The sequence below is a fragment of the Suillus fuscotomentosus genome (genome assembly GCF_016647785.1).
Source record: "Suillus fuscotomentosus strain FC203 chromosome Unknown F5891scaffold_1, whole genome shotgun sequence".
NCBI lineage: Eukaryota > Fungi > Basidiomycota > Agaricomycetes > Boletales > Suillaceae > Suillus > Suillus fuscotomentosus.
In genome coordinates this window covers 988,348-1,013,869 of record NW_024539513.1, presented here as the reverse complement: position 1 = coordinate 1,013,869, position 25,522 = coordinate 988,348, and the positions used below count along the sequence as shown (strand labels likewise).

Here is a 25,522-nt window from a genome sequence, read left to right as displayed (position 1 = left end):
CTGCTGGCTCTCCTCTCTGAAGGTCATGGTCGCCATTAATGTGAGAGCTCATAGCGAGTAGGAATAGTCCAGACTCCAGACCTTGGTCACGGAAAACGAGACTGGTGCGTGGATGAGCTCACATGTATGCGGTAAAAAAAAACACCATCACGGTAGAATATCTTTGAACTATATTTCATAACACTTTCATCAGCATGGCATTATGGTTATCGCAGCGTCTGATGAACATGATTGTGGATTTAGACTTGGTACCAATACTTGTTCTTGCCAATGAACCAGAAAACCTGCTGTTCCTCTCCATCATCTAATGTTGCCGGCCAGACAGTGCCAGGTGGACATGCTGTACCAACTTGTGCGTAAATGGCTTCTTCACGATACAAGAAGCATAGGATGTCTATGAATTCCTGTCGGTCACATACTGCCCTAAGCCTCCACCGCAGCTCGGTCTATCGGATTGAGATTAAGCACACGAACAAATTTGTCAAAACACTCACCTGAGAAATTCCTGGATGGAAAAAGACGATGCCCACCACAGCGTGTAAGATAGCGTTCCAGGTCTCTCGTATCGTACCACCACGGATATCTAGCCAGCGTCGAGGTAAGGCAAGAGTTTTTGGTTCCTTTATAATCTCCACTGTCCAAGGACGGGCATGAAGGCAGGAAATGATGACTGGCACAGAGTATCCAGCCCACAGAATTAGGGGTGGGGATGTTTGGGACATTCGTTGTAACAGGTCCATGACCACATCACCAGCACCAAAAGCCTCAAAGTATAAAATGATCAGCAAGTTGGCAAATGATGCCCGAATAGAAAACATACTATGTAGTGCGACTTTGATGAACCTGATTCTGGTGACGCATTAGCTCGATCAAAAATGTTTCGAGCCAGTATTCGTTGTTCGCCATCCAGACCAGCGACAAACTTGGAAAATGTCGACTCGGTGCATAGCACGCAATCTACGATTCTTGATCGTGTATTCTCAGCACAAGCAGCGTCAGCTCCGGTGACCGTTTTTCCGTGTTGCTTGATCTCGTCGAGTGATGTGTTCGTAGGGCCCAAGCTTGACTCATATGAAGGCAATATCGCGTTTCCACTGCCTTCGTTATCGTCTCCATCGAGTGGATTCAAGCGGACTTGGATGCCAGTCTCGATATCATTATCATCTATTCTCTGTGAGAGGGAAGGAACTGTAACTAAGGCACCGCACATACCTGCTTTTTTGCTGTTCCAGTCAAGCTTTGTTCGAGCGTTTCGTGACTGTGCTGTATCTATGATGAAATTGACCTGTGTGTTCTTGTCCATGCGACACTTTTGCTATACAGCCTAGTCATCGACGTACCTGTTCCTCTGACACTAGCTGGAGTAGTGCTGCGATGTCACCATCAGAAGCTAACAAGGGCCATTCCAGGCTGTCAACTTGCTCTGCAAATACCTCATCCAGAGCGACAGCGTCTTGAAATAAGTCTCCATGTATCGAGCCTCCGATGGCGTTTAGGTTGCTACAATCGTGTTAATCAGCAGAATTGTTAATCAATAACTTTGCTCACACTTCTGATATTTTCAATGTACGTCCCGGCTTCATCTTTTTGGGATCACGAACCACCTTTGACAGGACTCCACGGCGCAAAAGGTTGGAGGTTGCGAGGGATACAGACTGATCACCTACACTGTGGAGCATTTCCGCTGCCAAATCAGCGTCATAATGTTCGCTAGACATGCCAAAAACCATCTGTAGAACGGTGCAAAGGTAAGAAGCGAGTGGACAGGCCAAACAAACATCAGCCACCTTTAGCGCAGCTTCCGCGACTTGGACTACATCATCACTCGTGTTAGTGACATATGGAACATCGTCTGGTGCATGAGTGAAAGACTGTCGGAGAAACTGTTTTTCTCGACCTTCTTCGACGGCAGCTTGCCACATAAATTCCCAAGCAGGAGAAATAGTTGCGTTGCAAAGCACATCGAAATGTTGTATGATGTCATCCACTGATGCTGGTAGCTTCGTTCGAGTTGTATGTTCAACATAACCAACTCTCCTAATTGCGGTCAGCATCCATATGAATTAGACAGTCGAAAGTAAACTTACAGGGCATTCTTATCAACGTGTTTACGAAGAAACTCTATGTGATTTACTATGTCAAAGTTCGACGGGCTTTGAGGATCTTCGTCGGGAAGGTGCTCGGTACCCCTATGCTGAACCCAAAGGTCATGCCATCGGTCCTCGAGGCGCGCCATATACACTTCTTCACCAGTATTCTCTCGGAGATGTGAGAGGCGGAGGCGGACAGAATTACGCGGCACAGCAGGAAACACTTGGTCGAGAGCTGAAAGATCGATCTTGACCCCACTGCGACATCGAGCACGAATTACAGCTGATGCATCACGGGCGAGTTCATCGTATTCTCGAGTCCAGTGGAATCTAGAGCGCCTCTGGTGTGGTGTCCTATTCTCTGATTGGTCTACAAAAGGCGGTTACATCTGAATGCACAGAAAGGTAGATAAATAGAACTAGCCTTCCTTGGTCTTGGACTTTCCTCTCGACTTGTCTATTTGTTGCGCGAGAATAGGTGGTCCTTGCTGAGCTATGAGAAAATGCACCGATTTCTCAGGAGGATTGGCTGCAACAGGAGGTAAAGCTGTGAGGCGCGTGGCCGCAAGCGCCTTCGGCCTTGCAATAACCTTGTTTGAAGCCAGTCGAGCCTCCCGGATGGCGTTTTCAATTTCACTTTGCCATCGATCTTTATCTCTGATCGAGCTAGATTGTATGAAGCGACTGTGAACAGCTCGAATCCGGATACCAATGGTCCCCTTAAGAGGCCCAGGATGCACGCGCTGAAGCAGAGCTTCCCAGTCGCTTTCCCTTTGAAGCTTTGCTTCTTCGGCCTTCTTCTGAAGCATGGTTTTGGCTTCGGCGTTTTGCATCGCACCATGCTCTTCCCCGTCTCGTTTCTGCCTCGCTCGTGCTTTCTTCATTTCACGTAAAACCTTTTCAGTAGCTTCTTTGAGGTAGGCGACAACAGGCGCACGTGGAGCACTAAGAACATGGCAAATCTGCTGCAGCTGTGAGTCAATATCCTCGTCGTCAAGTGGACTGCGAGCCGTGGTGCGGTCTACAGATTGGTCTAGATAACGCTTCTGGTGCCAGGTAAGGCGGTATTCCAAGTCCCAGGATGTTCTCCGGCGAAGGAATCGCAGAAGAGATGTGTTTGTTGGAGGTCCCGAAGTACCGTGCGTTGGACAAACAGCGCTTCGTACGTAAGCGACATCTCGACAAACTTTATGCAGCTCATCCCAGAAAGCTACGCCATTACAACGAGATTTCACAGAGACGCGCCTCCAGTAGGACGGAGAAGAATCCGAAAGAGCCCAGAGATGTAACGGTGCTGTTTCATTGAAGCGCCAATATTGGGGCGCGGCAGATGGTGAGGATACCCGCCACCCGTCAAAAGCGGCTGCCTTGAGTGGAACTGTCCTGCCATTAGAGAGTGTGCATGTGAAATCCGCGTTGTCATCCGTGGATGGTTCGTAAGGAGTCACAAGTCCAAGAAGTCGAAGGGCATCTAAGAGTTCTAGAATGCGAGATTTGGAATGCAATTTTCCCACCTGCAGCTTTGCTGATATATGGTTCGGTAGGTCTCCAATTAGTGTTTCTTTACCCTCCACGGAGGCCATGAGCTTTGATAGCTCTTCGTCGTAACTGAGCACGGCAATGAACGAGCAATAAGTAGCAATGGGAACGTCGAACTGGTACAAGGAGATGTCGATCATGGAATGCTCGCGAGATGCAATACGGGGCGAAGAATGTTGTTCGAGCAACCCAAGGGTAAAGACGTGAAAGTCCCGCAACCGAGCCGCTTTTCCAACTCTGAAGCCATATAACTGCGCTACCGTAGTTCTCTCCGTAAGTAGTACGTCACGGATCGTTTCAGAGTCGTATGAGAAAAGTTCCTCCGCCTTGGTAGTGTCAAGGACCTGATGTCCAGCATCATCTTGCCCGGATTTCTCCATCTGCAGTAAATGAAGCGGTAGAGTGGTGTTGTGCGAAACGCTGCTCGAAGCTCCAAAATCCACAGGCTCCTCAAATGTCTTGACAGGCCGAACACTGGGAACCGGGGTAGTGTGGCTCAGATGATGTAAAAATGCGTTGATTTTCTCTTGAGGCGTGTCTGGGAGATAAACAAGGGAGGCAGGCCGAGTACTTCCGGTGACAGAGAATACAGTGGTTTTGAGGACTTTGACGCGGCCACGGCTTTCCATGTTCTTTATGGTAGCGTCTGCGGTTCTCTTGTCAATACGAGTTCCTGAGGGTGCACTCGCAGGTTCTCCGCGGTGAGCTATGTCATTGAGCAGAGCGATATGAGCATCAAAAAAATGTTTTGTGTGCAGATTTGCAATGCCGCCAAAGTCTTGGATTACCCGAAAAAATTCGTTCTCGCGGCGTAAATGGGATATGTTCGTATTTGTTTTGAGCTTGTCACTAGGCTTAATTCGCGAACGCTTTGGTTGGGACGGCGTTACTGAAAGTGGGGATCCCTTTCGTTTCTCTCCTATTGCAGTGGATATTACGTCCGCCTCCATCAGCCATCACATTAGTCGAGTGATGTGAAATAAACATGAAGTTCACTTACAGAGGACGTCCTCAGCAGTGCGGGATCGAGAATTATAGGTTCGGAAGGGCGCTTATCCATGACGAATAATCTATCGGTCCTTGAGCCATCCACTACTTGCGATGGGATACGAACGACCTCCGATTCATCAATTCGATTATCAGAACTTCCACCAGGTAGTCCTTCTACCACACTCGGGCTAGAGGAAGCACCCTTCTCGCGAATTGTGGGTTTCGGTTGTCTACAAGATTCCTGGGGTTTTGGTCCCTCTGCCACAAGCCCGTCGTGATATTCCATCAGGTCACCAGTGTCGGTTGTAAGCGCAACGCCATCAGACAGACGCGATACCGTGGCTTGCACATTGGCGCCTACCACAGCTTGACGATTACGATGTTGCTCGTCACCGGGACCCTCATGTACCGCCGATAAGGACAAGTCAAATGATCCCTGAAACGAACGATTTCCTTCCTTCGGGCTTGATGTCGAAGGAGTAACATGAGATGTGGCTGAAGTCATTCCTTGCAGAGGACTAGCTACGCCGGTCATACTCGCCCCCTCCAGAGTCTCTGATGGAGGCGCTGACGGGACTTGTGCGGCAAAAACAATGTCATTAACACCCTCCATCGATTCACTCCTTGAAACTTCGGTATGGCAAACGACCGGTTCAGCATCGGGCTTCTGTCGGGGTGGACGGCCTCGTCTTTTGGGAACCTTGGGTACCGTCGAAGTCCCATCCCCCTCCTCAGCAATTGGATTTTTGCGAGGTTGAACACGCTTTTTCGGAGGGATAGAGATGCCATCCTCCTCACTACGTGGCTTTTTCCGTGGGCGGCCCCTTTTGGGTTTTGGGACAGGTTCTGGCGTACCCTCAACCGCTTCGTCATCTCCTGGATCTTCGGTTTCTGGCCTTTTACGCTTCTTAGCTCCTGTCTTCACTCTGCCCTCCTTGCCCTTGAACATGTCTTCATAGTGGTGGAGAGTTTCATCGTTATCATAAAACATCGCCTCATGGAACATGGCAAAATCACCGGCTTTTGAGAGATCAATGTTAGCATATGACGTTGTCGTATCATCAAGCTTTTCGCTGGCCATGATAGTTGTATATGCCGCAACAGTGTAATATCGATGTCGTCTTTCCCGCCCAAACGACTCCATGAAGTCCGCTGTCCCGAGATCGCTGAGGTGAGCGGGAGGGCGACTCTTGACTGCTCTGGTTAGCAGAAGTTCGATAGTGCGTCTATCGAAATTTCCAAGAGCGCTGCAAATTTCCTGTGGACAGAGTCAAATTGTTACCCTAGTGCGCCGTGTGGAGACTTACACGGAGAGTTCTGCCGGAAGGTCCTGCTTCTTCAAGTACATCTGACACTTGTTTCTGGATTGTGCGGTTTGCCCTAACCTCAGTGTAACCAGCTGTGGGGCTAATTAGATTAGTCTACACATGAATGATGTGTCACACCAGATGTATCCTCAAGCACGATTTCCTTGTCATCCTCCTCGCCTTCCTGAGGGGCAAGAATAACACCGCCCTCTGAGAGCTGACTGTCTGGAGTAACAAGCCGTATGCACTTGACATGCCTGTCTTTGACTTTGAAGCTCGGAACCAACACACGTTCTATCACTCCTTGCGCAATCAGCTCTCGCAGACGAGTTTCAAAAAAGCGACGGTCTGTTTTGGTTGGATCCATAAAGCCCTGCAGTGATTCAATAAAACCTCCGCACCATAACTGAACATGACCTACGATGGTGATAATTAAGTTATTTGACGCATGAATATTATTCGGCGACGCCTTCAGCAACTTGACGATTCTGTTTTTGATTAGTGGAAGACTAGACAGATGTCTGGCATCCACAGGCTCAAAGTCGAGTTCTGATGCAGCAAAGGGAGTCCCATCTTCAACAGGAGTTGCGTCCTGCGGATGACACTCTCCAATAACAATAGGTTCGTCATCTTTGGCTTCCTCTTGCTGAATCTGTTGCCAGAACGCGCTACGCTCCACAAAATATCTGTGAATGCAGGAGTGATTACCAACACCTCCTCGCCGTGCTTTGATACTATCCCTGCATCATTATGTGCTTTGTAGAGAGAAAGAACAAAACATACATTAAGCCAAGCTCCAGCAGTTGTTTGATGACATAAAAGCACGTTTTCTGGTCGTACTTTGTCTTACGTCCGAGCTCGACAGTTGATACACCTTCTTCGCGACCTCTTGTGATGAATTGCAAAGCACTGTAAACCATTGGACTGAGTTTCGAAGACTGCAAAAATGATGAGCTCAGATTGAGTTAGATAACGATTGCTACATACTCTAATATGAGATCCTGTGATTGCAGCAAAAGATGTCTCTGGATCAACAGCAATCCTGAGATCCTCGCCATATTCTGCCCTTAGGTCCTCCAATGACCTATCTCGTGCATTCTCAACGAGAGTAAGTGACGGTGGGGCTTCTTCGACAAGCACTTCGCCCTTAGCTGCCGCCTTACGCTTTGCACTCGTCTGAGGAGCGACGTACACTTCAGATGATACGCCCGGAGGAACTGTACCAACGCGAACGGTGGGTTGCTGGACGACTATGGACCAGACAAACGCGCAAAAAGCATCGTCGACGACTTGTGGGTGGGTGGCGTCATGACTATGGAATCCTACAATGAAATCTCGCAAGCGGGAAACATTACAACCTGTAGGAACGATGGGAAATAAGAAAAATCAGATGCTGTTCGAGAAAATCGAGAAAATAGATATTGAAGAGTTGTTATGATGGGGATTCGAACGATGCTCTTCGCGATTAGAGTCCAAAAGAAGCCGACAGGATAAGAATACATAGTGCTGACGTACCAAGATCGCCGTCGAACGAAAGCTCTCGGAGACAATGATGCACGAGTTCATCCATGATCAGGAGGATTAAGAGTCCTAACAGGTCCTAACCAGTGAAAACAGTAACACTCCCTTTCAATTGGAGTCTGGACGCCACCTGACTCCAGACGGTGTGGGATTACTCGATATCGGTGGCTATCACTATATTTAGTGGGCTAGCGTCGATGAGGAAAGGCGTTAGTGTGCGTGACAATGTAATGTGACGGTGACAGTTGAACTGTCGCCTGAAAACTTTTATTCTGAGTTGGCCGTTATGATTTGCACAAAAGACTGAACGTTCTACTGGTAACTGTAGCTGTCCGGTGACCCCCAGTATCTATGTATGCCATCACTCAGTTGCAGTTCCGAAACTTCCGAATCTAAGATCAGATTAACTCGGGGTAACCGGCCGACTCCTAGTCGGCTATTCCATAATAACATCCCCTAACATACTCCATAGCTAGGGTACCGCGTTTGCTCTACTCCGTTTGCTTTCTCTTTCTGAATAAACAACAGCGCTAGCTGACTGTCCAAAAGTTCTAGGATTCGAAACGTACGTTACTAATACTGATAGCCACTGCATTGTCTCTATATATTAAGCACGGATTACCGATGTAATGTATCAGACTCGAAGAATAAGAAATATTATAATTCGCTGGTTCTCCATCGATATGCTCCAAGTCAGTGCACGAAATACTAGAAGCTCGTCATACAAGACCATACCTGGTCTCGACTGCAGAACTGACATAGGTTACCCCTTCAATTAGATGATGTCCTCATCATCATCTACGACAAAGCTGCCGATGGCATACTCGTCTGGCAAATCATCCTCGCGTACGGGAGAACTTGATACACCGGCGCGGCGCTTTGCGCTCTCACCTCGGGCGTATGCTTCCCTCCTCACCAGTTTGGTGGCAAACGCAGGACCTCCCAGCGGGACTTGTGTGAATAAACCCCGTCGATAAGCGAGTGATTGATCATAAGAAGGGGAGACCTGAGTGTTTGCGATGTCCTTGATGAATTGGCGATCGGAATCACTTTCAACATCATCTTCCGAGTGCGACGATCCCTCACTTGCTTCGTCACCAGAGTGGACCGCTTCTCCATCTAGCCATGGGTTATGTCGCATAGATATTAAAGGCTTTCGCTTGCTACGCTTTGGGGGCGGACTTGATCCCCAAGAAATAATATCTGTATCCTTTCGTTTCAAACGCCGTTGGGAAAGAGGTGGCATATCCAATACCGGCGAGTCAAGCTCTGCGGCTGCTGCACGCGGCTTGAAAAAACGTCCAGCGGGTCGCACAGCGAATGAGGCATTGGGAATGTCGTGATCAGAAGAGTATGCGGGTGACTGGACAATACCTCGGCATGGTAGGGGAGGTGGTTGCATTAGAAGTGCCCCAGGCGAAAGATTTCTGGCGTCTGCAACGCTTTCATCCTCAAACAGGCGATCCGCGCGAGGACTGCGTTCCTGCGGTGGTGTCATGGGCGGAGAAGACAGAATTTGAATGTCAGGCTCATCATCTGATCCTAGTAGCCACGCCATGCTTTGTGTATTACCCGCCACACCGTCCGAAGATGAGAGCAGTGATGGCAAGCGATTCGGGGATCCTTCTCGACTTCTCCCATTATCGGTCGGAGAATTTCTTGGACCACACGACATTGATGAAGATTCTGCGGCTTGCTCAGGGTCAGTCTGGGGTGGCGGCGGGGAAGATGATAATTCTATCACGTCGTCCGCATCACAAATCATCGGCGACAAAGATAACATGCTTGGCGCTGAAGGATTCTCCGCCTCTGAGGAGCTTAAAAGTAGCACATCGTCTCCGGTAGGACGACAGGAAAGACTTTGGGCTGCAGATGGTTTGACAGGACTATTCGAACGATCTCGAGCCAAAACCGGAACCTCGTCAGGTGAAGACGAGTGATACCTGGTCAAAGCTGGCCGTTTTTTCTTGGGGGAAGGAGTTTTACGAGCGATAGCCTCGCGAGCAGCTAGTGAGATGCCCTGCTCGATTTCAACATCATCGTCATCGTCAACACCTTTCCGGGAGAATTGGCTTGTGGTCAATGGCTCTTTCTCCTTCACCTTCCTGCGTGACGTTGCCGGCTGTCGTTTCTTGGATGGATCCATTGTACGTGCATTACGCAACTTGCCCTTCTTTGTACTGACACCAGCAGGCGTCGAAGCGGTACGGCGTATATCCATGAGATTAGCCTCCAATTCCATATCTGTCGAGTCATCTTCTGCAGCTGTGGGATCAAAGCCTTTCGTCTTTGCCTTCTTTCTCTTCTTCATGACTGCGCCCTTGATAAGCAGGTCTTTGACACTAACAAAGCCCGTGCTTGCGCCTTGAGGTATATTCCTAGCAAAATCATCATTCCGCTTGCGTTTCTTGCCCTTCGGAGACAAATTCTCGTCATTAACAACTGCGCTCTTCTTTCGCGAGGCATGTTCTTGGCGTACGTACTCCTCAATCTCCATTTTCTTCTCGAGTACTTGGGGCTTCGCGTGTTCAGGGAGAAGTCGTGAGACGTCGCCATAAAGTTCTAGCTGATCGCCGCGGACGATACATCTCTGCAACTCGCCGTATGTGTCCTTCGCTTTATCCCAATTTAACTCCTCGCGGATCTCGGAGAGGAGGACGTGGACATAGCCGTCCCGTTTACGACCTGTGCGTCCAACACGCTGAAGCTGCACATTACGACGGAAGAGCGGTTATAAACATGTAAAAGGGATGACTTAAACGGTACACACCATGCGAATTGGTGTCTTCTGTGCGTCATAACACACAATCATGTCAACTTCTCCAATATCGAGACCCTCTTCGCCAATAGAAGTAGAGACAAGCACATTGAATTCACCAGCTTTGAACTTTTTGATGATCTATTTCGACAATTCTATAAGCGCATATCCAGGAACGGAGCTCTAGACCCACCTCAAGCTGCTCCTTCTGCGCAAACCCCTTCCGGCCTTGTTTATCTGTGCCCTGCCCGATGAACCTCGTCACCTTCAGGAGGGGTTTCTCCTCATTGAGGATATGTACAATCTCATCCACACACTCCCGGTATGTCACAAACACCATAGCTCTCGTCTCCTCCCCCTCACCCATCCGTGCCCCGAAGTGCTGCAACAGCAGCATCTTAAGCGTCTCCATCTTCGGATGCATGCCGTACCCGCCCGGACGGACTTTCTGCACTTCGAGCTCACTAAGAAGAGCCATAAAATTCTTGTCCTTGCGCAAGCCACTCGTTGCTGAACCTTTCTTTTTCCCTGAATCGTCCTCTTTTTCAGCTGAAATCTCCAGCAGGCAGTTGTGACACATGCCGGTACTAGCTTCCATCTAGCCGTGCACACGACTTGTTAGGTAAGATCAGACTTACGTCGTAGGGAATACTCACCAGGTACCCCATAGCACGCGCTAATGCGCCAAGCTTAGACAGCGAGGGAAATGCCCATTTGTGAGGACTGTTCCGCTGGGCTCCAATTTGTTGCATGGTAGCCTGGGCACGATAAGGGTGCATCTTGACTGGATCCACCACTTCTATAACTCCTCTGTTAGAGAGTGGTTTAAGGATGGTCTATCAATAGGCCCTCGTCAAATAAGAGTGACTAAAAGGAAGGATCACTGACCACCATCACCTCCTTCAGGAGTTCCTGAACTTTGAGAACATCGTCAGTCATCCGGATGATGTGTTGTTTAATTTCCTAGATACAAGTCGATGTCCTCGCGTCAGACGTGTAACTCGAAGCTCGCGTTTGACCTGACCTTTTTGTGCATATACTCACGGAGATCAATACTATTTTCATCACGAATCTCAATGCGACTAATGTGCAGTGAATCAACAATGCTCTGAATAGCTTCAGGTGTACTTCCGGGCGTTGCTGTTAATGCCAGTACGCGATGATGGGGATTCTTAGCCATCAAGAAACGAATGACCTGTGCATAGGCATAGTCTCCTGTTCCCTTATGCGCCTCGTCTGCACATTTCCCTTAGCAAGCCAACATAATTAACTGCAGATAACGGACCAATGACAATGAGGACGATATCCCGCGCATCGCAGTTTTCGGTACTCAGATCATTGATGAGGGTCTGTGGTGTCATGTAAAATATCCGTTTCTCCTCCCACTACAGAAATCCGAGTCAGCTTAAACATCGACCGAGTAGAACTAATACAAACCATCCTACACCTATAAGCTCGAGGGTTGTTTCCGGTAAGCTCGACTGCGTCGCTACCAGGAATGCCGCACGTGCGGTGGCACGCGTCAATTTGTTGCGCGACGAGAGGTTTTGTTGGGGCAACAAACACAACTTTTCCTTTCGGAAACCAACGATAGTCTGAGAGACGTTAGATTTTGATTGACAAGATCCGCAAGAAATTCACAGTTAAGCATCACGACGCCTGCAATGAATGTTTTTCCCAATCCGGTAGGTAATGCGACGAGGGTGTTGTCAAATAAGCAGTGCCTAACGATGTTGAACTGATAGTCACGCTTTGGTTGGTTTAGGGGATATATCCAATGTTTAGCTTCAAGCATGTCAACCTTGAGTTTCATAAGAGGCGGCTGTAGGAACGTCAGTAAATAGGGTACATGCCGTGGCAAAATACACACAGGTCTGAGGAAATAACGAAGCATTTGCGCGATGTAAGAATTGTATGACAATGTTCAAGGAACATGCTTACCCAACTAATGACGCGTAGAGTCAGTGCCGTTCCATAAGTTGTAACAAACCAAAAGACCCCAGACATACCTGACACGAATGGAGCAGGGAACTGCTCAAACTCGACGTGCTCCTCCTCATCGTCTCCGTCATCTTTTCCCTTGCCTTTCACAGTCTTTGGCTTTTTCCAGCCCGACTTTGCAAACACAGTATGGTCCCACTGTTTCGTCCGAGGCGCCTGTTGGCCAAAAGGTTTGCGGGGACTCGACTTTGTCCGCTGAAGCGAGGAGCGTTTAGTGGGACTTTGCCTACTGGAAGACACAGTCGGTTGCGCAATATCTCCGAACAGGGTTCGTTGCACAGTATTCTTGGAAGGAGGTCGTGCATGATTGCTTGGGCCTGCCACTGGTTGTGCATTTCCCTTATACACCGCATCAATGAACGTATCTATGCGCTGAAGCTCCGCATCATCTATTTCGAGAGAAAGATCGAGAAACGAATCCTCTTCGTCCAGAGGTTTGGGTGCCTTGGCTGCGGGCGGGGGTGGCTTAGGAGGGTTTCGGAGTGGAGGACGATGAGCTGCCTCGATGACGTCCAGTTCGTTCAGAATGGCTGAGTCAAGTTCATCGTCAAATCCATAATCGGACGAGCTCATTGCAAGAATGGGAGGAAGAGGAAGAAACGAACGACCACCAAAGCTCAAGGAAGGTCGAACGCGTGACAGTTTATTCCAAGAACCTACGCGACGGTCACATGACCCAGCGAATCATGATAAATACATGCAAGTAGAAACCTTTGTAACAAGCACCTTTGTGATGGTATCACAACATTGTAGTGAGAAAACAAGTACATTGCATTCTATGTTCAAATCGAAAAATTCGGCTCTGAGGACAATCTGTGGTGATGAATTGACCAGTATTCATTACTCGTTTTTGACGCGTCCTCGTCACCCACCAGCGAGTACTAGTGAGCGATGAACACATTATATACGATGGCAATCACCTTAGCGATGTCATGAGTGAAATAACGGTACTACATTCTGAATTCAGCGACCTAGACAAGAAAGCACGTGCCACCTAGTAGCATTCCATCGACTAATATATAAAGCTTGATTGAAAGGTATATGATCCGCAGCGCATAGTAGCCAGCTTGATTATGATTGACTCATTACTGTTTTGTAGATTAGCCTGGGTATATAAATTTTCGGAGATCATGCAGGTCGAGCGTTCAGATACTCACAACCTCCAGATCCCATTCTTTTTTGTGTATATTTCATCTTCCTTCTAACTTCAAGTTTTTCTTTTCGAGTGATCTTCAAAATCATGTATATATACTTCGATGTCGGCTAAACGCGTTAGTTTGATTTTACTTTCATTCGAAATGTACGTAAGTCGAATCACACGAGGCCTGAGTCTTTTATCGACAATACAATAATTTATTCAAGAGCCTGATCGAGGCAGCAGGAAAGTTTGTACAGGAGTAAGCATATTGATCAACTCCGCAACGAACTGCATGTCGTACGATCAACCACTGTACCAACGCGAAAGAAACACGACTCACGGTCGCCATGCTTAGTCCATTGGAAGAGGGTTAATGGCAGTACGTGATCGTGCCATAATCCTATTGGTACAAGGCGCAAAGGTGAGTCGCGGGGTAGATGCAAAGCAAACGACTCATACTCACACCCGTCGAACAAGTAAGGCCTGGACAGCATGTGTCGCCGGACACGCCGCTCGAGCCACAAAGCCCGTTCAAATCTTCACATGCGCTGACAGACATAGATGATGTCAAAGCCGCAACGACTGCGAGGAGAAATGAGAAACGCATAGCTCGTGCTAGGTTAGGTATATGGGATGTGTCAATAGGAACAGTAGCTCTGGTTCTGCCAGTGACAATCAGTATCAGGAGGACCTGCTTTTATAACTTAGTAGAAAGTGTTTTTGGAAAGTACTCGGCACTTGTATCAAAATGATTCAAGCGCTTGCCAGCAGACTTCATGAGGATTTCAGGTTGAAAGTATAGGCAGATTTGAAGGTTGGCGGATAAGACAATCCAGACTCCAGAGCATGTGAACTGGAATTGGAGTATGAACTTAACACAAACGCCACGGTACTGGGCTACGTAGCGGGTTGGAGACGCACCTTATAGTAGGCAAAGTCCAAAATAGTGTCAAACTTGGTCACGGTCAACGTGTAAATTACAATTGAATGCATGTAGGCACACAAGCCACAGATGGAATCCGAGTCCTGCTAGCGCTTTAGTGGCATCTGGTCCAGGAAAGTCTTGCATACCGATACAGAGGTCACCGTACGGCCAAACAACGTGGGCCCTCCATGAAACAAGTAAGCATTCGCTACTACTGACACAGATAACGTAGATGCCAAGAACCTCACGTGTGGACCAGACCTGTCACTGGAATCACACGATCATCATTATACGCAGCTGTGGAGTGATATCAATATTTGCCCCAACCACGATAGGCTGAACTTTGAGTGCTGAATCCGACCGTACGCATCGTGGTGGAGACTAAAGAGTGGCACCTACTACTTGATGGATGTCCCACTGCGCTGGTAGTCACATCTTGAATTAGAGAGTAAAGAGAATAGAGGTCAGAAACGCACTTTCCGAAAGACGGGCTGATCCAAAGGGAGGTACTCATTCTGGCGAGCCTGTGAGCTTACAGTTGCAAATTTGTCAAGGCAGTTGTAGCGTGGTGGGCCCTGTGGACTACTAGCGTGGTGTTGCAGATTAAGTATCATTGTCCTCCCAATAGTCGATCGGATCGGGGTTTCAAATTACGATTTTAAGATGCAAGTACTACTAATTGGTTGCCTTTGCATGAGGATACCTTGAGGTCTTCTATTGATCAATTGACCGCACGCACTATTACCTACTATTACTGTGCGGTGTTAGATCAGTCTAGGTTGTAAGGGACCAGATGAAAATGCCGCGGTCGCGAAGTGGTATCACAAATCTCATCCTCTACTGTTCATAAACAAATAATAATCACTGCAGGTTTAATCTCTATGGACCTAGCTTGTGCTATACTACCTGACCGAGCTACCGTGACTGCGTCTCGCGTGAATATTCGTGCACCCGGACCAAACCCGGGACCCCAGCTGAAGTTCACCCTCTACCTCCCATGATCTCGGGGACAATATCAGATCTCATAGAGTTACAACCCCTGGCGAGCTTAGGTTTAGGCAAGTGATTTCAGGGACTTGTGCGTGCTCGCTACGATATCAGCGCTTTCTTTTATTTTTGTCGTTTTATGTCCTTCCATTGTGCTTTCGTTATGTTTCGTTGCAAAGGGTTTGATCTGCAACAGATCATAGATAGATTGTTCAATGCATGTTTACAACTAGACATGGAATTTGAATGCATACCTGTCTCAAACTTAATACTGTCGTGTACATGAGGCTCATAAAGCCACCTTTCCCGCAGTCGTAAGATGAGGAGATCACAAGATTCGTGAACTCACTTCGATGTATATGAAGCAATATCATCAAGATGACCGCGACAATAAATGGCGCAGCAGACACAAAGATAGACTACAATACACAATACTTCATTAGCATTACAAACACGTGAGACGCGATCACAAGTACCCCTTTGCCGTGGCTGCTGATGTGCTACCACCGACCGGTGTTGTGGAAATCTTGATAAGAAAGCGCTTCACCTGTACCACGGTGAGGTGATGGGAAGACCTCATATAACATTCCATACATCTAAAGAAGAAGAATCAGTGCATGATACTCAACTCAATAAATCACCGCACCGCATTAACCTGTATGTATTTGGTCAGCATGTGCGTTTTGTGAGTTCAGAATCAAGTATGCATTGTGTAAGACTGGAAGCATGTTCAGGAATATACGAGCACCGCAAATGCCGTTCTTTTCGTTTTGAACAAGAAGAGAAAGAGTCTAGTCATCATGGTCGACACAGCCAACGCAAGTTTCCGCCTCCCTATGCGCTACCGACCAGTGCCACGGTGTAACTGACAACCGCACGGACCCGGAGATTCCAAGGACGGATCCGATCGTGAAATTGCGATATGTCTTGCTCGCGCTTGACTAACCGGATGCTGCACCTGTGCTGAAAGATAAAGGGCTGCGAGGAGTGGGTGTGCAATGCCAATTAAACTGAACATCCACAAGTCAACAAGCGCATCCTCTTGGGTGTAGAGAAGGGTCGCGTTAATTGCCAGGCGCATGCTGGAGAAGAGCGGACAGCCTATGCATACCACAAGGGAACAAAATTTGATGCACCTTCTGCTGCCAGTCCAAAAAGGCCATTGAGGAAAGTTTAGCCACCTATCAAAACACTTCCGTGCAGCTTTCAGTATAGATTGAAAGACAATCTTCTTCCGTGGCCATAATCATCCATATCGTGGCAACCGGGCGGGTGCTGCGATATAGGATGGCGTACTCGCCTCGGGCCGGACTAAACTCCTGGGCAATAAAAATTGACAAACCGTACATCCAGAAATCAAGCCACCGATCAGATGAAATCATACGAAAATGCTTATCTCACCATCTACAAGCCAGGCCGGTAATCACAAAGAGCTGCCATCGATAGCGACCAAAGCGAAATGCTGCTCAGCGAGATAAACTTGAGATATATACCACAGGATCACAATCGTGCTCCATGCAGTCTTCTTGAAAATAACTATTTAACTGATTAAATGAGCAAAAGTCGCCAACTAGCCCATGAGAAAATGCTCCTTGCTTACTGAAATAACACTTGAGCTTGTAGTCCCTCCTGACGGCATCAGCACGACTGGCTTGAGACAAGATATCTGCATCATTGCTGAGAACGACTTGCTTCTTTTCTGTTGCATCGTCAGATTCCTCGTGAGCGGCGTATCAAAGGTGAAGAGACTCGGACTAGAGAAACTAAGGGCGAGAACAGAACTCAGTCTTGGTTCAAAAAGACTAAAGGGTAACTATGGACCATACCTAAGGGCGAGAACAGAACTAGTAGAGTAGTAGTTAGTAAGAGTAGAGTAGGGATGTCAATAAGATAGCTCACCTCAGTCTTGGTTCAAAAAGACTGAGGGAGATTGTTCGACGAGAGGAGGAATTAATACGTTTGATTGGGACGGAGAGTCAATAGGAAACGTGTATGACGCATGGTAGGAGGAGTGTTCGTGTATGTAAAATGAAAAGGCTAAGTACGTGTAAGGGTCATATCTTGATACTCCCACTCGAACGCAAAACGCTAGAGACGCGGGCGTGCTCATTCAACTGGGTCTTCGTTTGACGATGAACGAAGAGCAAGCGAGTGTCGATGGTTGCGGAAAAGTTTTCGTGGTAGGGATTTCGTGAAGATGTCGGCAATCATATCATGTGTGGGTACATAGGGAATGATGATGGTGCCGTCGCTGACCAGATCTCGAACGAAGTGATAGCGGACGCGAATGTGCTTGGCCCGGTCGTGGAATTGAGGGTTTTTCGTTAGTGCGCGACTTCCATTGTTATCACCATATAACGTGGTGGGGGTGATCAGCGAGAGGTCAAGACCAAAATCGCATAGCAGCTGGCTGAGATGGATCTGTTCGCGGGCCGCGTTAGAGAGTGAGATGTATTCAGCTTCAGTAGACGAAGTCGCAACGACGGATTGCTTTTGGGAACGCCAACTGATGGGGGAACCGAAAAGAAAGTAGACATAGCCCCCAATTGAGCGACTGTCGTCTTTATCAGACGCGAAGTCAGAATCCGAATAACCGATGAGTCCTTGGTTGGACAAACCAAACGTTAGGGAATGATGTGTGGATCCACGAAGGTAACGAAGGAGATGGTGAAGCTGGCGGTAGTGGTCTATGCCAGGGTTACTCAGATATTTTGACAGCGCCGATACTGCATATGCAATATCGGGACGACTAACGCGCATGGCGAAGTTGAGTTCCCCAACGACACGCGCGTATGGCATGTGCGCAAATTGTTGGATTTCGGCTTGAGTGAGGGGTGCAGATGACTTCGTCAAGGAGATCCCTGGAACCATGGGGGTAGATACTGGTCGACAATCTGACATCCGAGTTTCACTGAGAATCTGTTCGAGAAAGGAGGATTGGTTGACGGTAAGGTGCTTCTTAGAGCGATCTCGTGTAATGTGCATTCCTAAGAAATGACGCGCTTCACCAAGGTCCTTCATTTCAAAACGTTTGCTCATCTCCGATTTGAAACCATTAAGGAAATCCCGACAGTTCGATGCGAGCAACATGTCATCGACGTAAACAAGGAGCCAGATGGTCTTGTCATCTTTTCGTAAAACATACAGACTATAGTCTGCTTCGCTACGAACAAAATTAAAACCTTCTTTTCGCAGGAAATCATCGAGTGTCTTGTTCCATTGACGACCGGCTTGCTTGAGTCCGTAGATGGCCTTGAGGAGTTTCCAGACCCAATCTGGATGCTCAGGGTCTTCGAAGCCTGGAGGTTGACGCATGTAGATTTCTTCGTCAAGCTCGCCATTGAGAAAGGCGGTCTTCACGTCCATTTGATCAAGTTCAAGATCAAACTTAGCGACCATGGAGAGTAGTGCACGTACGGTGTCGTATTTTGCAACAGGAGCAAAGGTGTCGGTGTAATCTAGTCCTTCGATCTGTGTGAAACCCTGCGCAACAAGGCGGGCCTTGTGGCGGGCAATCTGGCCATTTTCGTCATACTTGTGCGAGTACACCCACCGTGAGCCGACTGCTTTTCTCCCTGATGGGAGTGGTGTTAAGACACCCACTCCTTTTTCTCCCAACGAAGCTAACTCTTCATTCATTGCGCTTTCCCAATGACCCGAATCCATTGACAAGCGAGCGGCAGCTATCGTTTTGGGGGGAAGCTTCCGTCCATCAATCTTGTTGCTGTCCGCCAAGGATACATGCTTCGCGGAGTGCTCAATGGTGACATCGGGGGTAGCACTAATACTAAGATTTTCTTCTTCAACAACCTCCTCCTCAACAGTGACCGGTACATAAGTCCAACGCCGCTGTACTGGGACATGTTTTGTTGGGATGGCAACAGTTTTTGGGACTGCTGGTCGCGCGTCAATGCGTTGACGTGTCGAACGTCGTGGCTCAGGAGATGGTACCGTTTCTACCGGAACTTCAGCAGGGACAGGGAGAACATTGTCGTTCGACTGCGGGAATGGCTGTGGAGGTTCGGGGATGAGAGGAGCAGAAGTCGGAAGTACTCCCACTGAAACGGTACTGGGTCCTGGTAGTGTAATACCGGAATCATCTTCTCCAGGTCGTGTGGTTCTGAAGCCGTCTTCTGATATCGGCAAATCATGTGGCAATGCGAGGGTGGGCTGCTGCATTGCAATGCGCTGGTTGTGTAATTCAACGAGGGGCGAGAGAACTGAGTTGGGTGTGCCGTAGAAGAATTTTTCATCAAAAAGGACATTTCGAGAGCGCACCGTCTGTCGTGTCGCTGGATCCCATAGAAGATATCCCGCATCTTTGACGTGCCCCAGTAGGAAGCACCGTCTCGAAACAAAGTCGTACTTGTGGCGATTGTCGTCTGGGATGTGAGCATATGCGAGGCAGCCAAACGGACGTAGGTGCGAGACATTTGGTAGTTCACCATAGAAGAGTTCAAACGGCGTTCTGTTGTCAGTAGCTGACGACGGGAGGAAGTTCTTGATGTATACTGAGTTGAGGATGGCGTGGCCCCAGAACGAACGAGGAAAACCACTCTGGTGATGGGCACTTAATGCTCGGGTGGCAATGGTCTGGTGTCCACGTTCGGCAACACCATTCTGTTCGGCTGTATGAGGCATCGTAAGTTCGTGCTCAATTCCTTTACTACGCAGGAATTCAATAGTAGCGTGAGAGACGTATTCGCCACCGTTGTCACTGCGGAGGCGTTTAACTCGTTGCCCTGACTGGTTTTCAATCCAGGCGATATATCGCAGAAGGTGCGAGTGTACCTCACTCTTGTGCTTAATGAGGTAGATAGTGGAATAACGCGAAAAATCATCAGTGAAGGCAACAAAGTATGTTTCGCCGGACGGGGTTGCAGTGTTGACGGGTCCCCAAACGTCAGTGTGAACAAGTTCAGCGACGTGCGTTGCACGGTGTCGAGCATGAGACGGGAACGGCAATCGTTTTTGTTTGCCCATTAGGCACGACGGACAGTCAATGTGGTCACCAGGTCCTGTAGACTCGTCTAACAGGTTAAGTGACAGTCCTAATACAACCTTCTCAGCTTTGCGCAAGGTGGAGTTTGCGGCATGGCCCATGCGTGCATGCCATACAGCTAGTGGTAATGGCGTAGCCGAGGTGGACCTGGTGGCAAAGGCCGTATGGGTGTGCTTGGCTCGAAGGTAGTATAGACCGGCAGAGCATTCCACACGTGCGATCACAGTCTTATCAGCACGACGCATTTGTCCTCCTTCAGCATCCGTTTCGAAGAAAATTCCCTCCGACGCTAGAGCAGACACTGATATCAGTGTGCACCGTAGGTCTGGTACGTGGAGGAAAGGGAGTTCGATAGACTCATGTCTTCCGTCGAGCACTAGCGTGATGAATCCCCAACCTGGGGCAAGAACAGTATCGTCATTCGCAAGTTTCACGATTAATGGAGGGTTGTAAGTTCTGTAGCGAGTGAAGAGGGAGTGATTGGATTCCATATGTGCGGTGGCGGCAGAGTCTACGTGGAATTGAAAAGAAATAGTGCTCGTATTAGAGAAACTAGCAGAGTGTGTAGGAAGACGAAGAAACGATGGAATGCCGTCAGGTTGTCCTGGTAGGGGAACTGATATGTCAGTACCTTGTGAAGGTGAGGGGGGAATGCACGCTGACGTGTTTGATGAGTCGGATTTTGCTAGATGAGCACGGCAGTTGTTCCAGATATGGCCTGTGCGCTTGCAAGATCCGCACGTCGAGCGCCACGACAACTCCCATTTATCTCCCTTGGAGGCGTCAAAATCCTTCGGTTTGGCACGCTCAGTAGGTTTACCTGCTTTCGCCACCCTAGCAGCCATGGCTGTGTGGTGCGCATGTGGGTTTGCAGAGCCGAAACTTGCATAATATTGTTCCGAGTTCCTGATCTGGCTGATGACTCCTTCCAGCGTTAGCTTCCCGGTATTGGCGTCAGCACTATGGAGTATGAGCTGGGAAAGCGGCGCATAGAAGTCGGGAAGGGCACGCAGTAGCGCTTGGACAAGGGTATATTCGTTGCACTTCCATTCGATGGATTCAATGACCTTGAATTGGGCCTTGATGTCCGTGATCTCCTTAATGGTCTTGGTAAGAGAGTCGCTATCAGATGCTTTGGGAAGGTCAAAGATACGGCCCATGAGGCTCGTAAAGCGGATGCCAACAGACGCCTGATACTTGTCTTCTAGCGCTTTCCAGATGACGGCTGGATCAGTGACACCCATGAAGTGGATGAGGTCACTTGAGTGTACCGTCATACCAAGGAGTCCTTTGGTTATGCTTTGGCGTTCTCGGAAAGAAATGACGTCCGCGCTCGCATCATGTGCCGCGAGGCGTTTGTTGAAGTCAGCCTCAGTCTCAGTGGTGCTTCTGGTTGGGCGCGGAGGACCCTTCTCATCTCCTGAAAGGAGGCGCCAAAGGTTGAAGAGCGAGAGCCAAAGGTCCATGGTCGTTACCCACGAGGTGTAGTTGGAGCCATTGGCGTCCAGAGGAGGGTGAGGAAAAGATGTTGGAATCCGGATGTTGGACGACGATATGGTGGACATGACAGGTGTCGAACGATGTGTCGGCGATGGCGACAATAGAATGGGAAGATTCAATGGGTGTGGTAACGAGCGAGTTGGTACGACAGGCGTTAATGGCGGCGATGGCGGCAAGGGAATGGATAAGATCCGCAGGTCAAGCGGGGATAGAGGGCGACCTTGTTCCAGTTCGGAAAAGGTCGGAGAGGCTCAGATAAGGCGAGTGGAAGCGAGAAACGAATGTATGCCTAGTCTGAGCCAGGGCTCATAACCTATCAAAGGTGAAGAGACTCGGACTAGAGAAACTAAGGGCGAGAACAGAACTCAGTCTTGGTTCAAAAAGACTAAAGGGTAACTATGGACCATACCTAAGGGCGAGAACAGAACTAGTAGAGTAGTAGTTAGTAAGAGTAGAGTAGGGATGTCAATAAGATAGCTCACCTCAGTCTTGGTTCAAAAAGACTGAGGGAGATTGTTCGACGAGAGGAGGAATTAATACGTTTGATTGGGACGGAGAGTCAATAGGAAACGTGTATGACGCATGGTAGGAGGAGTGTTCGTGTATGTAAAATGAAAAGGCTAAGTACGTGTAAGGGTCATATCTTGATACGGCGGATATGATTCAAAGGATGGTGGTTAGCAACAATGTTAGACGTAATTCAAACGCGAATTTAAATGCGAGGAAAAGAAGCGAGGCCGCTCTATGTCGGACCAGAAACATCGTCGATTTCTCAACGTGCAGATAAGAGTTCAGTTGATTAGTTACTCAGCGCTCGACAGCAACGTGATTCTACCAAAAAAACTGTTTGATATCCTCGGCATTTCAGAATGTATGAACGTGTCATCTTTTGCGATCAGTGAGTACCTCGAGCAGGAAATCAAAGATCGCATGTAGTTACCGACTACCTCAAGTCAACGATGAACTTCCAGTTCTGGTGGTAAAGTTGTGTTAACAGCAGCTAGAATGAAGATTAACAAGGCGAGGTTAGATACGCGGAAGATGTTACGGACCAGCACTGAGCACTGAGAGATCGTCTAGCTCCAATAAATGTATGTTTAATTTGATCGCAAAAATGCCCGACTGCAAACAACGTGCAACTATGCGGAATACTTGTTGTCGTACAGTGAGATGAAAAACTTTGTGGCATATACTCTTCGCGGAAGCTCAAACGGAGGAGTTTCAGCGCGAGTTCGCAGCAGCGGAAAGATGTGCTGATCAAGTTGTTTCGTGAAAGTGTGGCGCGTTATATGTCGTGACAAAAAGATCGTCAAGATCTTTTTATTTCCGCATACGACGGGCCCGACTGTCCATCCAGAAGTCCGGAGCGATCAAATTCATGGCGTCGTTCTTCACAGGGTGCAAAAGACAAGTTTCAGCGCGAGTCCGTCCGTGGCTGAAAATAAAAAGAGGCTGAAAAGATAGTTCAAAAAGTGTGGCGCGTTATATCCATGAAGCGACAAAAAGATCGCGTGGGTCTTTTTTCAGAACCATACGACATCGATAGACCCGTGCACTGCCCATATATGATGTAGACAAAATATTAAAATAGTGGGCGACTTACTTGAGCCCTTGGACCGGCCATCATCAATCATTCCGCATAAAAATTTCATGATGATGATCATGAGTCATTGCCATTACCTTTGACCGACTTTAAGGTATCTGACCCTTGTAATTGCAAGTTGATCAAAGCCGAGTGGGATAGCCTGGAGAGGCAGCCAGTGAGTCAGACTTTCATGTGATAAAATTTAGAAAGAAGGAAGACAAGTTCGTTTTCAAATTCAAAAGGCAGCACAAAGGTTAAATGCTGACTAATATTAGTAGGCGGGTCTGGCAGGATTTGTCTGCTACTTACTATGTAAGTATGCTACAGGATTGCAATTTGCAGACTCAGTGTCATGGCAAGGCGAGAAACGGATTGATACGAATGCACGTGACTCAGACATCACTACACCCTTCGTGGAAAGTTCCCTAGGTTCCCTTGAACGTCCTCTTTGATGCTATCAGGTCCTTGGGAAAGTATCGCAAGTGATGATCATGAGAGGTGTATTGCCGATAAAGAGTGCATTATGATGCAAGAGGAGGAGTGGGAAGTGCTAAAGGTGCGTTCTGAGTCAGAGTTGAAGTACGGAATCAAGAATTGATTGGTAAAGAGCAGTCAATTTTTCCAGACGTATGTATATCTAACGATGCTGGGCCGTTTGGACGTGCGATCAAGCTAGAGATCCCGGTAGAACTGTCACCCGCACGGAGTGTAACCATCGTTCCTTCTACTCCACCCCAAAGTCACTTTCCCACTACGGGCCCGCTTACTGCGCTCCCGCCTTTCTTGCTCGCGTTGATTCTTCCTCCGGAATATCCGTTACGTGCATCACCCCGTATTACGTCGCTGACGTGCACACATGGTTGGTATCCGAGCAGTGACCTGCAGACTCAGCTCGCTGGAATGTGGACGCATGATTCGCAAGGGGTTCTCTATACTTGGGTAGCATTCATCAGTGGAGGAGAGTTCCTGGAATCCGGTGACATCACGATAGCCAACTCCTCCCCTTTGGCGCTCCTTCCGCTGCTTGAATCGTACGATACACATGCCCAAGATACTGCATTTGCTGAAACATCGTTTCCCTGCGCGATCTGTCTGTCTTCACACAAAGGAAGGCATTGCGTGCGACTTGCGTGCGGTCATGTATTCTGCCGTTCGTGTCTAACAGATTTCTGGAGTTCGTGTATAAGGGAGGGCGATATTGGACGGGTCGGGTGTCCCGATGCTGCATGTGTGAAGGCGGGACAAGAAGCTGGTGAGGAAGATATAGTAAGAGTCGTTGAAGAAGAAGAGGTGAAGAGGTGGAAGTGGCTTAGAGAAAAGAGGGTGTTAGAGCGGGATCCTGGAATGGTGCACTGTCCTGCGTGCCAGACGGCTGTACCGAGTCCAGAAGAGTCAAACGAAGAGAGTGGATGGGCACGGTTACGTACGTGTGCGAGGTGCGAGTTTGTGTTTTGTGCGTTCTGTAGACGAACGTGGCATGGGCCGATCAGCGAGTGTCCGTTGGCGGTGACGGAGTCGTTTGTGATGGAGTATATGAGGTTAGAAGAGGGCGATGCTAGACGCTGTGAGATTGAGAGGAGGTGGGGTAAAAGGAATGTTTTGAGACTTGTCTTAAAGTATGAGGAGGAGAGGATGAACCGTGAGTGGATATCGAGATGTTGTACGAGTTGTCCTGGATGCGGGGTTCGAGTGGAGAAGAGTGCGGGGTTTAATCATGTGAGTGGATTCGAAAGTTCCTGTGAATCCCCCTTACCCCGCAATATGCAGATGACTTGCATCAAGTGTAAACAACATTTTTGTTATTTATGCGGTGAAAAGTTACCAGGTTCTGAGCCATACAAGCATTTTAATACCATAGGAAAGAATTGTTTTGAACAGTTATTTGATGTAGTGGTGTAGACTAGTCTACCCTAGCTAGTCCTAGTCATCCGTTGGTCTGTGCAGTCCAAGTGACTCTTTGTAATTTTATGAAATTGAAACCCAGCGTGCATTTTTGTCCTCAACGTCGTCAACGTCGTGCAAGCACTCGTCGTCGTCTTCCTCGTCTTCGTTAACGTCCTGTTTAGTTTCTTTTTCATTTTTCTTCTTTATTTCAGTTCATACCAGTTTAAATCAATATAACAAACAAGTCAACTTGGTAATTCTTTACCCCTCCTATTAAATTTCAGAAACATACATA

General features: G+C 48.2%; 4 protein-coding genes across 4 annotated transcripts; 1 reads left to right on the top strand and 3 right to left on the bottom strand.

Moving 5' to 3' along the window:
* Positions 1 to 158: 158 nt before the first annotated feature.
* On the bottom strand, positions 159 to 7,782 carry F5891DRAFT_993073 (uncharacterized protein). The gene is made up of 16 exons (XM_041378232.1): positions 7,442 to 7,782; positions 6,914 to 7,284; positions 6,710 to 6,864; positions 6,348 to 6,660; positions 6,065 to 6,299; positions 5,927 to 6,018; positions 4,630 to 5,877; positions 2,515 to 4,573; positions 2,088 to 2,460; positions 1,788 to 2,037; positions 1,549 to 1,730; positions 1,341 to 1,500; positions 1,213 to 1,285; positions 821 to 1,164; positions 495 to 764; positions 159 to 446 (listed from the first exon to the last, which is right to left on the bottom strand). The coding sequence occupies exons 1-16, from the start codon at positions 7,494 to 7,496 to the stop codon at positions 240 to 242; spliced, it is 6,387 nt and encodes a 2,128-aa protein (XP_041234021.1). The 5' UTR covers positions 7,497 to 7,782; the 3' UTR covers positions 159 to 239.
* Positions 7,783 to 7,892: 110 nt separating this feature from the next.
* On the bottom strand, positions 7,893 to 12,921 carry F5891DRAFT_993070 (uncharacterized protein). The gene is given in 12 exon segments (XM_041378231.1): positions 7,893 to 10,154; positions 10,218 to 10,346; positions 10,399 to 10,803; positions 10,862 to 11,041; positions 11,094 to 11,168; positions 11,230 to 11,441; positions 11,491 to 11,590; positions 11,643 to 11,800; positions 11,847 to 12,027; positions 12,076 to 12,080; positions 12,196 to 12,198; positions 12,215 to 12,921. 12 exon segments carry the CDS (start codon positions 12,777 to 12,779, stop codon positions 8,223 to 8,225), a joined length of 3,945 nt encoding a protein of 1,314 aa, XP_041234020.1. The 5' UTR covers positions 12,780 to 12,921; the 3' UTR covers positions 7,893 to 8,222.
* A 2,082-nt stretch (positions 12,922 to 15,003) lies between these two features.
* F5891DRAFT_1168616 (uncharacterized protein) lies at positions 15,004 to 16,193 on the bottom strand. The gene is made up of 6 exons (XM_041365457.1): positions 15,903 to 16,193; positions 15,804 to 15,852; positions 15,606 to 15,675; positions 15,511 to 15,557; positions 15,140 to 15,443; positions 15,004 to 15,087 (listed from the first exon to the last, which is right to left on the bottom strand). Exons 1-5 carry the CDS (start codon positions 15,905 to 15,907, stop codon positions 15,324 to 15,326), a joined length of 291 nt encoding a protein of 96 aa, XP_041234019.1. The 5' UTR covers positions 15,908 to 16,193; the 3' UTR covers positions 15,004 to 15,087; positions 15,140 to 15,323.
* A 7,427-nt stretch (positions 16,194 to 23,620) lies between these two features.
* F5891DRAFT_993052 (uncharacterized protein) lies at positions 23,621 to 25,326 on the top strand. Its single transcript, XM_041378230.1, has 3 exons — positions 23,621 to 23,899; positions 23,956 to 25,059; positions 25,111 to 25,326. Exons 1-3 carry the CDS (start codon positions 23,795 to 23,797, stop codon positions 25,240 to 25,242), a joined length of 1,341 nt encoding a protein of 446 aa, XP_041234018.1. The 5' UTR covers positions 23,621 to 23,794; the 3' UTR covers positions 25,243 to 25,326.
* The last annotated feature ends 196 nt before the right edge of the window (positions 25,327 to 25,522 follow it).